The sequence below is a fragment of the Cherax quadricarinatus genome, unplaced genomic scaffold (genome assembly GCF_038502225.1).
Source record: "Cherax quadricarinatus isolate ZL_2023a unplaced genomic scaffold, ASM3850222v1 Contig58, whole genome shotgun sequence".
NCBI lineage: Eukaryota > Metazoa > Arthropoda > Malacostraca > Decapoda > Parastacidae > Cherax > Cherax quadricarinatus.
In genome coordinates this window covers 185,019-200,532 of record NW_027195084.1, presented here as the reverse complement: position 1 = coordinate 200,532, position 15,514 = coordinate 185,019, and the positions used below count along the sequence as shown (strand labels likewise).

The following is a 15,514-nucleotide window of genomic DNA, read 5'->3' as shown; positions in this document are numbered from 1 at the left end:
CAAATGATGTCATTGTCCAATAAATGTCCAACTAGCCATTCTAATATGCAGTCATGAATGGGTTGATGTTATTTATACAATTATTACAGTATTGCAGTAGTCTGCATAATAGTAAGTCTTCTATTTTTTGTTTGAATAAAAATTCAAAATAGAAAGCAAGAGTAATATCAGAGGGGCCTGGAGACATGACTGATGAACAAAGAAAGTGTTATTTTAGAGCCAGGAATGTCTGCATTGTTCATTCTGGACCTTATTTTGAAATTGTCATATTTTTTAGTTTTCGTGAAATTGGCCAAATTGCAAATTTCTGACCACATTATTAGGTAGTTGAAATCGGTAAATGGGCAGTTTCTTGTACTCAATCGATAGAAAAAATGGAGTTCTAAAGAAATAGCTATGAGTTTGGGCGACTGGGACAATAGAATTAGCCGAAAATAGGGCTCAAAGTGGGCGAAATCGCCGATTTGTAAACAGCGCCGAGGTCGCTAACTTCGCGAGAGCATAATTCCGTCAGTTTTCCATCAAATTTCGTTTTTTTGGTGTCAGTACAATCGGGAAAAGATTCTCTACCATTTCATAAGAAAAAAATAATTTTTTTTTATATTTTGCGACACCAGGAGACACCTCAGGATTGGGGGTTGCGACAGTCAAAGGGTTAATAAAATATAAATTTGAATATTAACATTGAGAAGCCATTGCAACAGTACAGGTTTAAGACTAACATGTTAGTAGTTGGTTAATACTTAATATAAGTCTCAGTAGTATGTGTGATATTGCTAGTTCAATTATCAGCCAGCCACCAGCTAGCTAGCTAGTTGTTGTATGATGTATAATACAGCTAGCTAGTTGTTGTATGATGTTGTATAATGCAGCTAGCTAGTTGTTGTATGATGTATAATGCAGCTAGCTAGTTGTTGTATGATGTATAATACAGCTAGCTAGTTGTATAATGTATAATACAGCTAGCTAGTTGTTGTATAATGTATAATACAGCTAGCTAGTTGTTGTATGATGTATAATACAGCTAGCTAGTTGTTGAATGATGTATAATGCAGCTAGCTAGTTGTTGTATGATGTATAATACAGCTAGCTAGTTGTTGTATGATGTATAATACAGCTAGCTAGTTGTTGTATAATGTATAATACAGCTAGCTAGTTGTTGTATGATGTATAATACAGCTAGCTAGTTGTTGTATGATGTATAATACAGCTAGCTAGTTGTTGTATGATGTATAATACAGCTATCTAGTTGTTGTATGATGTATAATACAGCTAGCTAGTTGTTGTATGATGTATAATACAACTAGCTAGTTGTTGTATGATGTATAATACAGCTAGCTAGTTGTTGTATGATGTATAATACAGCTAACTAGTTGTTGTATGATGTATAATACAGCTAGCTAGTTGTTGTATGATGTATAATACAGCTAGCTAGTTGTTGTATGATGTATAATACAGCTAGCTAGTTGTTGTATGATGTATAATACAGCTAGCTAGTTGTTGTATGAAGTTGTACATGTACCAGTGTGTTATTAACCCAGGATAACATCAGTGTGTTATTAACCCAGGATAACATCAGTGTGTTATTAACCCAGGATAACATCAGTGTGTTATTAACCCAGGATAACATCAGTGTGTCATTAACCCAGGATAACATCAGTGTGTTATTAACCCAGGATAACATCAGTGTGTTATTACCCCAGGATAACATCAGTGTGTTATTACCCCAGGATAACATCAGTGTGTTATTAACCCAGGATAACATCAGTGTTATTAACTCAGGATAACATCAGTGGGTTATTAACCCAGGATAACATCAGTGTGTTATTAACCTAGGATAACATCAGTGTGTTATTAACCCAGGATAACATCAGTGTGTTATTAACCCAGGATAACATCAGTGTGTTATTAACTCAGGATAACATCAGTGGGTTATTAACCCAGGATAACATCAGTGTGTCATTAACCCAGGATAACATCAGTGGGTTATTAACCCAGGATAACATCAGTGTGTTATTAACCCAGGATAACATCAGTGTGTTATTAACCCAGGATAACATCAGTGGGTTATTAACCCAGGATAACATCAGTGTGTCATTAACCCAGGATAACATCAGTGTGTTATTAACCCAGGATAACATCAGTGTGTTATTAACCCAGGATAACATCAGTGTGTTATTAACCCAGGATAACACCAGTGGGTTACTAACCCAGGATAACACCAGTGGGTTACTAACCCAGGATAACACCAGTGGGTTACTAACCCAGGATAACACCAGTGTGTTACACCCAGGATAACATCAGTGGGTTACTAACCCAGAATAACACCAGTGTGTTACTAACCCATGAAAACACCAGTGTGTTACTAACCCTGTGTGTGTGCACATGCATGTGTGTGTGTGTGTGTGTGCATGTGTGTGTGTGCGTGCATGTGTGTGTGTGCGTGCATGTGTGTGTGTGTGTACTCACCTAATTGTACTCACCTAATTGTGGTTGCAGGGGTCGAGACTCAGCTCCTGGCCCCGCCTCTTCACTGATCGCTACTGGATCCTCTCTCTCTCTGCTTCCTGAGCTTTGTCATACCTCTTCTTAAAACTATGTATGGTTCCTGCCTCCACTACTTCACTTGCTAGGCTATTCCACTTGCTGACAACTCTATGACTGAAGAAATACTTCCTAACGTCCCTGTGACTCGTCTGAGTCTTCAGCTTCCAGTTGTGACCCCTTGTCCCTGTGTCCCCTCTCTGGAACATCCTATCTCTGTCCACCTTGTCTATTCCCCGCAGTATCTTGTATGTCGTTATCATGTCTCCCCTGACCCTTCTGTCCTCCAGTGTCGTCAGTCCGATTTCCCTTAACCTTTCCTCGTACGACATTCCCTTGAGCTCTGGGACTAGCCTTGTTGCAAACCTTTGTACTTTCTCTAACTTCTTGACGTGCTTGACCAGGTGTGGGTTCCAGACTGGTGCTGCATACTCCAGTATGGGCCTAACATACACAGTGTACAGTGTCTTGAACGATTCCTTATTGAGGTATCGGAACGCTATTCTCAGGTTTGCCAGGCGCCCGTATGCTGCAGCGGTTATTTGGTTGATGTGTGCCTCCGGTGATGTACTCGGTGTTATGGTCACCCCAAGGTCTTTCTCCCTGAGTGAGGTCTGTAGTCTTTGTCCACCTAGCCTATATTCTGTCTGCGGTCTTCTTTGCCCCTCCCCAATCTTCATGACTTTGCATTTGGCTGGATTGAATTCGAGGAGCCAGTTACTGGACCACATGTCCAGCCTCTCCAGGTCTCTTTGCAGTCCTGCCTCATCCTCGTCCGATTTAATTCTTCTCATCAACTTCACGTCATCTGCGAACAGGGACACTTCAGAGTCTATTCCTTCCATCATGTCGTTCACATATATCAAAAATAGCACTGGTCCTAGAACTGACCCCTGTGGGACCCCGCTCGTAACAGGCGCCCACTGTGATACCTCTTCACGTACCATGACTCGTTGCTGCCTCCCTGTCAGGTATTCCCTTATCCATTGCAGTGCCCTGCCTTTTATGTGTGCCTGATCCTCCAGCTTCTGCACTAATCTCTTGTGGGGAACTGTGTCAAAGGCCTTCCTGCAGTCTAGGAAAACGCAATCTACCCAACCCTCTCTCTCGTGTCTTACTTCTGTTACCTTGTCATAAAACTCCAGGAGGTTTGTGATACAAGATTTGCCTTCCATGAACCCATGCTGGTTTTCATTTATAATCTTGTTCCTTTCCAGGTGTTCGACCACTCTCCTCCTGATAATCTTCTCCATGACTTTGCACACAATACATGTCAGAGACACAGGTCTGTAGTTTAGTGCCTCGTTTCTGTTTCCTTTCTTAAATATGGGGACTACATTAGCTGTCTTCCATTTCTCAGGTAGTTGCCCAGTTTCAAGGGATGTGTTGAAGATTGTGGTTAGAGGCACACACAGCATCTCTGCTCCTTCTCTAAGGACCCATGGGGAGATGTTGTCCGGTCCCATCGCCTTTGAGGTGTCAAGGTCACTTAAGAGCTTCTTCACCTCCTCCTCAGTTGTTCGTATGTCATCCAACACTTGTTGGTATATTCCCTCTTGATGTTCCCTTCTGTGCTGTCTTCCCACAGCCCTTCCTGTCTCTACTGTAAAAACTTCCTTAAATCTCCTGTTCAGCTCCTCACATACCTCCTGATCATTTCTTGTGAGTTCTCCACCTTCTGTCCTTAATCTGATCACCTGGTCTTTGACTGTTGTCTTCCTCCTGATGTGGCTATACAACAGTTTCGGGTCAGTCTTGATTCTCGATGCTATGTCATTTTCATACTGTCGCTGGGCCTCCCTCCTTACCTGTGCGTACTCATTCCTGGCTCTGCGACTGATCTCCCTATTTTCGTGTGTTCTCTGCCTTCTGTACTTTTTCCATTCTCTATTGCACTTTGTTTTTGCCTCCTTACACCGTCGGGTAAACCAGGGGCTTGTTCTGGTCTTCCCGTTGTTACTGTTGCCCTTGGGAATGAACCTTTCCACTGCCTCCTTGCATTTTGTTGCTACATATTCCATCATTTCATTTACTGGCTTTCCTGCCAGTTCTCTGTCCCACTGGACCTCCCGCATGAAGTTCTTCAACCCTATGTAGTCCCCTCTTTTATAGTCAGGCTTTTCCCATTCTACTCCTGTTATTCTCTCCACTTGCAGCTCTACTATGTATTCAAAGCACAGAACCACGTGGTCGCTAGCTCCTAGGGGACTCTCATACTTGATATCCTCAATGTCTGAGCTGCCCAGGGTGAACACAAGGTCCAATCTTGCTGGTTCATCCTCCCCTCTCACTCTGGTAGTGTCCTTAACATGTTGGTGCATGAGGTTTTCCAGCACCACGTCCAACATCCTGGCTCTCCATGTTTCGGGACCCCCATGTGGCTCCAGGTTTTCCCAGTCAATCTCCCTGTGGTTGAAATCCCCCATAACCAGCAACTTTGCTCTGCTGGAGTGAGCTCTTCTTGCCACCTCAGCAAGTGTGTCCACCATTGCTCTGTTGCTCTCTTCATATTCCTCTCTTGGCCTCCTGCAGTTCTGTGGTGGATTATACATCACTGCAATGACCACTTTGTGTTCCCCAGACTGAAGTGTACCTGCTATGTAGTCTCTTTCTCCTGTCTCATCTATTCCTTCCATTTTCTCGAATTTCCATCTGTTTTTTACGAGCAGAGCAACCCCACCTCCCCCCCTACCCCTTCTATCTTTCCTCATGATCTGGTATCCTTGTGGGAAGATTGCATCTGTTATTGTCTCCATGAGTTTTGTTTCTGTAACTGCTATGATGTCTGGGGACTTCTCATTGATTCTTTCTTGTGCGTGCATGCGTGCGTGCGTGTGTGTGTGCGCGTGCATGCGTGCGTGCGTGCGTGCGTGTGTGTGTGTGTGTGTGTGTGTGTGTGTGTGTGTGTGTGTGTGTGTGTGTGTGTGTGCGTACATGTGTGTGTGCGCATACATGTGTGTGTGCGTACATGTGTGTGTGTGTGCGTACATGTGTGTGTGTGTGCGTACATGTGTGTGTGTGTGTGTACATGTGTGTGTGTGTGCACGTGTGTGCACGTGTGTGCGCACATGTGTGCATGCATGCATGCGTGTGTATATATACAGGTACAACATCAATTTTCTGGAACCTTTGGTTCCAAAACCTTTCCAGATTACTGCTTTTCTGCCTGTAGAGAGTGCAATATTTCTTGGTTGGATAAGTGACGTACAGTTTGTTGGTAAATACAATGCTGTAGGAATTTCAAATTCCTGCTTGTAAATTTGTATGGTTCTGGACCATCAGTGTCCAAAACCATACAAATTTATATATACAAACAAACATTATCTCTATGTCCACAGCAGGACTCGAACCTGCAAACTCGGCATCAGAGTACACAGTACTTTATCTGCGAAGCCAGACCCCAGAATCAATAATATAGACATTGCTGGCACTAAAACAACATTTTCTCTCTTAATTAGTCATGTCCCCAGGCCTCTCCTATACAGTGGACCCCGCATAACAATATTATTTCAATCCAAAAGTCTGTTTGGGTGCCGTTACAGACTGAATTTGTTCCCATAAGAGATATTGTGAAGTAGATTAGTCCGTTTCAGACCCCCAAAAATACACCTACAAAAGCACTTACAAAAATACACTTACATAATTGGTCGCGTTGGGAGCTGATCGTTATGCGGGGGTCCACTGTATTACACTTGTTTTCCATTTTGAATTTTTATTCACACACAAAAAATAGAAGATTTCCTGTTATGTAGAACTACTGCAATATTGTAATAATTGTATAAATAATGTCAGCTCGTTCATAAATGCATATTAGACTGTTGTTTTTGACACGTTAGGAACGAGTTTTTCTCAGGCACGTACAGACTGGTGTAATGAAAGCCTCTGGAAGATATGTTTCAGATTCATGAAATTGTAAATTGTAATAACACACACACTGGCCTGTGAGTTTCAGGACTCACTTGCCATGGTTCAACCCCCACCTGTTCCCTGATATATTAAGTTTCAGGACTCACTTGCCATGGTTCAACCCCCACCTGTTCCCTGATATATTAAGTTTCAGGACTCACTTGCTATGGTTCAACCCCCACCTGTTCCCTGATATATTAAGTTTCAGGATTCACTTGCCATGGTTCAACCCCCACCTGTTCCCTGATATATTAAGTTTCAGGACTCACTTGCTATGGTTCAACCCCCACCTGTTCCCTGATATATTAAGTTTCAGGACTCACTTGCCATGGTTCAACCCCCACCTGTTCCCTGATATATTAAGTTTCAGGACTCACTTGCCATGGTTCAACCCCCACCTGTTTCCTGATATATTAAGTTTCAGGACTCACTTGCCATGGTTCAACCCCCACCTGTTCCCTGATATATTAAGTTTCAGGACTCACTTGCCATGGTTCAACCCCCACCTGTTCCCTGATATATTAAGTTTCAGGACTCACTTGACATGGTTCAACCCCCACCTGTTCCCTGATATATTAAGTTTCAGGACTCACTTGCCATGGTTCAACCCCCACCTGTTCCCTGATATATTAAGTTTCAGGACTCACTTGCTATGGTTCAAACCCCACCTGTTCCCTGATATATTAAGTTTCAGGATTCACTTGCCATGGTTCAACCCCCACCTGTTCCCTGATATATTAAGTTTCAGGACTCACTTGCCATGGTTCAACCCCCACCTGTTCCCTGATATATTAAGTTTCAGGACTCACTTGCCATGGTTCAACCCCCACCTGTTCCCTGATATATTAAGTTTCAGGACTCACTTGCTATGGTTCAACCCCCACCTGTTCCCTGATATATTAAGTTTCAGGACTCACTTGCCATGGTTCAACCCCCACCTGTTCCCTGATATATTAAGTTTCAGGACTCACTTGCCATGGTTCAACCCCCACCTGTTCCCTGATATATTAAGTTTCAGGACTCACTTGCTATGGTTCAACCCCCACCTGTTCCCTAATATATTAAGTTTCAGGACTCACTTGCCATGGTTCAACCCCCACCTGTTCCCTGATATATTAAGTTTCAGGAATCACTTGCTATGGTTCAACCCCCACCTGTTCCCTGATATATTAAGTTTCAGGACTCACTTGCTATGGTTCAACCCCCACCTGTTCCCTGATATATTAAGTTTCAGGACTCACTTGCCATGGTTCAACCCCCACCTGTTCCCTGATATATTAAGTTTCAGGACTCACTTGCCATGGTTCAACCCCCACCTGTTCCCTGATATATTAAGTTTCAGGACTCACTTGCTATGGTTCAACCCCCACCTGTTCCCTGATATATTAAGTTTCAGGACTCACTTGCTATGGTTCAACCCCCACCTGTTCCCTAATATATTAAGTTTCAGGACTCACTTGCCATGGTTCAACCCCCACCTGTTCCCTGATATATTAAGTTTCAGGAATCACTTGCTATGGTTCAACCCCCACCTGTTCCCTGATATATTAAGTTTCAGGACTCACTTGCCATGGTTCAACCCCCACCTGTTCCCTGATATATTAAGTTTCAGGACTCACTTGCCATGGTTCAACCCCCACCTGTTCCCTGATATATTAAGTTTCAGGACTCACTTGCTATGGTTCAACCCCCACCTGTTCCCTGATATATTAAGTTTCAGGACTCACTTGCCATGGTTCAACCCCCACCTGTTCCCTGATATATTAAGTTTCAGGACTCACTTGCCATGGTTCAACCCCCACCTGTTCCCTGATATATTAAGTTTCAGGACTCACTTGCTATGGTTCAACCCCCACCTGTTCCCTGATATATTAAGTTTCAGGATTCACTTGCCATGGTTCAACCCCCACCTGTTCCCTGGTATATTTCACATTACAAGACATACTTGAACAAAGGTTGTGGGTATGTAAGAGCCACATGTAGAGGGAAGAGTCTGTATCATGCTCTTTGTTTCCAGTCTTTCAAAAGTTTGTAAAAAATCAAACTACCCATAATTCTCTATCAATGTTATCCTCAGTATTTTAAAATACAAAAAAAATGTTCATCTGTGAACTGATTTTTTTCCTTTTTCCATTTTAAATACTGGACAGCATTTAATAGTTAAGATAAATTACACAATATACAAAGGCTTCTCATACATTAAAAATATTTTTTTTAACACATTGGCTGTCTCCCACTGAGGCAGGGTGACCCCACTGAGGCAGGGTGACCCCACTGAGGCAGGGTGACCCCACTGAGGCAGGGTGACCCCACTGAGGCAGGGTGACCCCACTGAGGCAGGGTGACCCCACTGAGGCAGGGTGACCCCACTGAGGCAGGGTGACCCCACTGAGGCAGGGTGACCCCACTGAGGCAGGGTGACCCCACTGAGGCAGGGTGACCCCACTGAGGCAGGGTGACCCCACTGAGGCAGGGTGACCCCACTGAGGCAAGGTGACCCAGAAAGAAGAAACTCACCAGTGGACAGGCATCTAAAGTCAGTGCCTGACCAGCCGGGCTGTAGTTCATACGTCAATTTGTGTCCGGCCAGCAGTAACAGCCTGGTTGATCAGACCCTGATCCACCACAAGGCCTGGTCTCAGACCAAGCCGTGGGGCGTTGACCCCAAAACTCTCTCCAGGTAAACTCCAGGTATTACTCACTCCATCACTGTCTTGCCAGAGGGGCACCAATACCACAGTTCAGAACTACAAATATGCCCGCACCTCCTCCTCCTTTCATCACTCCAGATATTTCTTCCACCATAAAGTACAACAAGGAAATCCAACAACTTTGAAGACCATCTTTGTTTTTGGAATGCTCTGGCCTCCTACACTGAGGTACAGTGACTCAACAAAGAAAAAATAATTTTCACTATCACTCATTCCGTACCTGCCAGAATCACTATCACTGTCGGAAGAGGAAGACGATGACGAGGAGGAGGAACGGCGCTTCGTTGATTTTTCAGATTTTGTCGATTTATCGCTTTCAGATCCACTGTCGTCCGAGCTGAATACTTCCGATGCCTGAAATATTAAGAAATAAATTATGATTCTTTATGTAGAGAAAGTAGAGGAGGATGTAGAGAAAGTTGAGGACCTACCTAGTAGGTCCAGTGTTATTATTCACTACCTAGTAGGTCCAGTGTTATTATTCACTACCTAGTAGGTCCAGTGTTATTATTCACTACCTAGTAGGTCCAGTGTTATTATTCACTACCTAGTAGGTCCAGTGTTATTATTCACTACCTAGTAGGTCCAGTGTTATTATTCACTACCTAGTAGGTCCAGTGTTATTATTCACTACCTAGTAGGTCCAGTGTTATTATTCACTACCTAGTAGGTCCAGTGTTATTATTCACCACCTAGTAGGTCCAGTGTTATTATTCACTACCTAGTAGGATCAGTGTTATTATTCACTACCTAGTAGGTCCAGTGTTATTATTCACTACCTAGTAGGTCCAGTGTTATTATTCACTACCTAGTAGGTCCAGTGTTATTATTCACTACCTAGTAGGTCCAGTGTTATTATTCACTACCTAGTAGGATCAGTGTTATTATTCACTACCTAGTAGGTCCAGTGTTATTATTCACTACCTAGTAGGATCAGTGTTATTATTCACTACCTAGTAGGATCAGTGTTATTATTCACTACCTAGTAGGTCCAGTGTTATTATTCACTACCTAGTAGGTCCAGTGTTATTATTCACTACCTAGTAGGTCCAGTGTTATTATTCACTACCTAGTAGGTCCAGTGTTATTATTCACTACCTAGTAGGATCAGTGTTATTATTCACTACCTAGTAGGTCCAGTGTTATTATTCACTACCTAGTAGGATCAGTGTTATTATTCACTACCTAGTAGGTCCAGTGTTATTATTCACTACCTAGTAGGATCAGTGTTATTATTCACTACCTAGTAGGTCCAGTGTTATTATTCACTACCTAGTAGGTCCAGTGTTATTCACTACCTAGTAGGTCCAGTGTTATTATTCACTACCTAGTAGGATCAGTGTTATTATTCACTACCTAGTAGGTCCAGTGTTATTATTCACTACCTAGTAGGATCAGTGTTATTATTCACTACCTAGTAGGTCCAGTGTTATTATTCACTACCTAGTAGGATCAGTGTTATTATTCACTACCTAGTAGGATCAGTGTTATTATTCACTACCTAGTAGGATCAGTGTTATTATTCACTACCTAGTAGGATCAGTGTTATTATTCACTACCTAGTAGGTCCAGTGTTATTATTCACTACCTAGTAGGATCAGTGTTATTCACTAGCTAGTTACTATGTATTATACAGTGTCTAGGAACACCTGGTTAGGCAACTTAATTAAGAGTCGTTATTTAAAGTGTTTAAAACAATGTATTAAGCTTCACCTTAAGTTTGTGCTTAGATTTTCCTTCATTATTAGAGTCCGAGTCCATCGATCTCTCCTTTTCTTCCTCTTTTCTTCTCTTCTCTTCTGCTTCCTTTTCTTTCTTTTGTCTCTCCTCTTCAGCTAAAACAGTAAAGACATAATTAGTAAAGTAACATTATTACGAGTACGGTGAAACATTACAACATGAGGGTAATACAAGACAGGGGCGGCAGATAAACTCACTTTATCTTGGGATCAAGAACACTTAATTAGCATCAAGACACTTACTCTATCAAGGGTAATGATGTAACAAATGGCTTAAAATTTGTAGCAGTTCATTATAAAACGATAACCGAGTGTGATGTGCTATTATTTTTATTGTTATTTTATTAACACACTGGCCGTTTCCCACCAAGGCAGGATGGCCCGAAAAAGAAAAACTTTCATCATCATTCACTCCATCACTGTCTTGCCAGAGGTGCATTTACACTACAGCTATAAAACTGCAACATTAACACCCCTCCTTCAGAGTGCAGGCACTGTACTTCCCACCTCCAAGACTCAAGTCCGACGTGCCGGTGATATGCTTCTCTATTGAAAATTCTTTGCAATGCAGCTAACCTTAATTACCATATACAGTGGACCCCCGGTTTACGATATTATTTCATTCCAGAAGTATGTTCAGGTGCCAGTACTGACCGAATTTGTTCCCATAAGGAATATTGTGAATTAGATTAGTCCATTTCAGACCCCCAAACATACACATACAAACGCACTTACATAAATACACTTACATAATTGGTTGCATTGGGAGGTGATGGTAAACCGGGGGTCCACTGTACATATAAAGCTAACCATGGCCATTATCACTGCATCAGCTGTGACACCTTACAACCAGTTGAAAGCTTACTATCTATTATATCACATCCAGCGCTTTTTTTTTAGCACACTGGCCATCTCTCACCAAGGTAAACTGACAGAGTACAGGCACTGTACTCACTACCTCCAGAACTGTGCTATCACCACCCCTCCTTCAGAGTACAGGCACTGTACTCACTACCTCCAGAACTGTGCTATCACCACCCCTCCTTCAGAGTACAGGCACTGTACTCACTACCTCCAGAATTATGCTATCACCACCCCTCCTTCAGAGTACAGGCACTGTACTCACTACCTCCTTGAATCAAGAGCCCTTCAAGAGAATCAGTGAATTTGGTTTAACTATATTTATAAATGCAATGGAAAACTATTTTTAAAGCTGATCTACTTACTAAAATAATATTGTTACTCCTAACATAATACATTGTTACTATTACAGTGGACTCCCGCATAACGATCACCTCCCAATGCGACCAATTATGTAAGTGTATTTATGTAAGTACGTTTGTACGTGTATGTTTGGGGGTCTGAAATGGACTAATCTACTTCACAATATTCCTTATGGGAACAAATTCGGTCAGTACTGGCACCTGAACATACTTCTGGAGTGAAAAAATATCGTTAACCGGGGGTCCACTGTATTATTAACCTTTAAATGGTCCAAACGTATATATACGTTTTTTCAACATTTGAAAGTATGTAAAAAAATGTAGATCTTCTTTTTTGTTTTACATTTGAAAACTTGTAAAAAAAAACTTTTATAAACATTTTTTTGTTATATTTGAAAATATGTAAAAAAAAGTAGATCTACTTTTGTAGCTACGAATTTGAACGTCGATCTGTTTGGACCGTTTAAGTGTTAAAGTCAACATAGGAAATATTAAATACATAAGGGATCATATAGCACTTGGGGAATGGAAGTCAATCATGTTTGATCCAAGAAAAAGGAGAGCAGCTCCATTACCTTGGAACACAAATCCTTCACCCTTGAAGGTTGCTAAAAGTTATGTATATAAAACTAAGACAATCTTATTAGTAAACAAATTACCAAGACATAAATTTTGCCTACCTTTCTGAATTTTATTTTCTCGCTTTGCTTTTAGAGCGGCAAATTTATCGTTCCTTCCCGCCCTCTCCTCTAGTGTTTTCTTCCTGTCAGTCAACACTGGCTGTTTTTTCTCCTGAATTAAGAAAATAAGACACAGAATACATTTTAATTTGAATCCATCGATAAAAAACATCCACATGAAAAACAATTCAGACAAGAACTAATAACAAAAGAACTAACTAAATGATACACTTCAATACTTACTAATCTAATATGGAAGTTCAAACAAATGTATTATGTAAACAGTTACAATGAAATAAAAGGTGATATGAAAAAGACCCCTTAAACCGTAGTCGTAATTCTACCTGGACATTCCATCAGTAATTGGCTACTATACGGTATTATTATTAAAGGGTTTTATTACTGTTAAAGGGTTTTATAATTGACTGGATGATTTTATGCAGTAGACTGAAGCTACTTTGTACCTGCAGTACCTGTGGCTGCTACTTTGTACCTGCAGTACCTGTGGCTGCTACTTTGTACCTGCAGTACCTGTGGCTGCTACTTTGTACCTGCAGTACCTGTGGCTGCTACTTTGTACCTGCAGTACCTGTGGCTGCTACTTTGTACCTGCAGTACCTGTGGCTGCTACTTTGTACACTATATTATTGAAGTCATATTAATTACAAAATGTTAAATAATTCTCATTAATTACTGTAATACATTCCTCACACATCACAACATTGTACATATCAATATGTGATCGGGCTTCAATGTGTTTTACTTATAATATAGAACCTTAATCACAAAAATTTGCATAATAATTGAGCAAAAACGTTCTTACATTAATGTGTAATCACTCGCTGTTAAGATTAAATATGAGAGAATAATGTTGGTGCTGCACAAAAGATCATTTTTGAAAACTTCCCAAATTGGCCGTCTCACATGACGGTAGAGAGACTCAGAAGAAAACACTCTGATAATCATCCATTCAAAGACATTATAATCTGGTAACTGTCTTGCCACAAGTGAAGTGTGGAGGATTTTTCTTCTTTTTTCAACATACTGGCTGTCTCCCACCCAGGCAGGGTGACCCATAGAAGAAGAAACATTTCTTCTGACATTTAGTAATTTACACAGGAGAAGGGGTTACTAACCTATTGGTGGCAGCATTTTAGTTGCCTGTTATGACACACAGAGGAAGGATTCTACTTGCCCAGTGTGGGGGTTATCACAAGGAAAGAAGCAAATTGTTACATCTGATATCTTAAATTACCTTAAATTATCTTAAATTCTGACTAACCTTTGGCTTGTCACCTTCTTTTTCTTTTCTCTTTTTCTGTTCTTTCTTCTTGGCAAGCTTCAGCTTTTTTTCTATCTCAAAACGGGTGCGTAAAACTTCTCTCTTCTCAATTCTGTTGTAAATCTCCTGTTCGCGCTCTTTCTCGGTCATTTGTTCCAGGCGCGCCCTGTCTTCCTCATCGCCAATCATGTTCTCGTCAAGTCCATCATCAAACTCTTCGTCCAGGTCGACTTCAGAATCACTGCTGTTGCTGTCCGACACTTCACCTGTACAGTATATACAAATGTAGTAACAAACATAATACACTACACTCTTACTGGAAATGAAAACCTACATTTAAATTGTAGAATACTGAGAAGTGGAGTTATGACTGTACGACTTAAACTTGTCCACTGAAGATCTTGTTTGTCTTCAAGAGAAAGATACACAAAAATAGGGTATTATATTTAGGCATCTCAGCAACTGCAACAACACTGCCCATACAGTGTCCCAACTATATTTATAATTTTCATTAAAAGAAATCATTGATTTATTACAGGTAAGAAACTCTGTCAAAGATGAATAAAAAGTATTATTCTGTGGTGTGTATGAACTTATACGACTTATGAATGTTCCTTGTTTTACCATGTTTCAACTGTGTGTATGAACTTAGACGACTTATGAATGTTCCTTGTTTTACCATGTTTCAACTGTGTGTATGAACTTAGACGACTTATGAATGTTCCTTGTTTTACCATGTTTCAACTGTGTGTATGAACTTATACGACTTATGAATGTTCCTTGTTTTACCATGTTTCAACTGTGTGTATGAACTTATACGACTTATGAATGTTCCTTGTTTTACCATGTTTCAACTGTGTGTATGAACTTATACGACTTATGAATGTTCCTTGTTTTACCATGTTTCAACTGTACCAATGTTCCTTGTTTTACCATGTTTCAACTTTACCAATGTTCCTTGTTTTACCATGTTTCAACTTTACCAATGTTCCTTGTTTTACCATGTTTCAACTTTACCAATGTTCCTTGTTTTACCATGTTTCAACTTTACCAATGGTGCCATAAAACTCTAAAACTTATTTGTATTCATCTATTTACTTTTCAAAAATGGTATTTAATTAGTAACAGTAATTATTTATTTGCTTATTCTGTGACAGTAGTTATTTATTTACTCATTTGTCTTTTTTTTTTATCATGCTGGCCGTCTCCCACTGAGGCCGGGTGACCTGAGAAAGAAACTTCCACCATCATTCACACTATCAATGTCCACTCATCCTTCAGAGTACAGGCACTGTACTTCCCACCTCCACCCATCCTTCAGAGTACAGGCACTGTACTTCCCACCTCCACCCATCCTTCAGCGTACAGACACTGTACTTCCCACCTCCACCCATCCTTCAGAGTACAGACACTGTACTTCCCACCTCCA

The 15,514-nt window shown here is 41.0% G+C and overlaps 1 protein-coding gene across 2 annotated transcripts in view; it reads right to left on the bottom strand.

The window, feature by feature from the left end:
• The window catches only part of Rtf1 (RNA polymerase-associated protein Rtf1), a 52,959-nt gene that overhangs the window by 23,984 nt on the left and 13,461 nt on the right, over positions 1-15,514 (bottom strand). For both annotated transcript variants that reach the window (XM_070079963.1, XM_053794572.2), the window contains exons 4-7: positions 14,086-14,351; positions 12,804-12,915; positions 10,875-10,996; positions 9,382-9,515 (exon numbers count right to left, since the gene is read on the bottom strand). In XM_070079963.1, the coding sequence (XP_069936064.1) occupies positions 9,382-9,515; positions 10,875-10,996; positions 12,804-12,915; positions 14,086-14,351 (634 nt within the window). The remainder of the gene's footprint in view (positions 1-9,381; positions 9,516-10,874; positions 10,997-12,803; positions 12,916-14,085; positions 14,352-15,514) is intronic.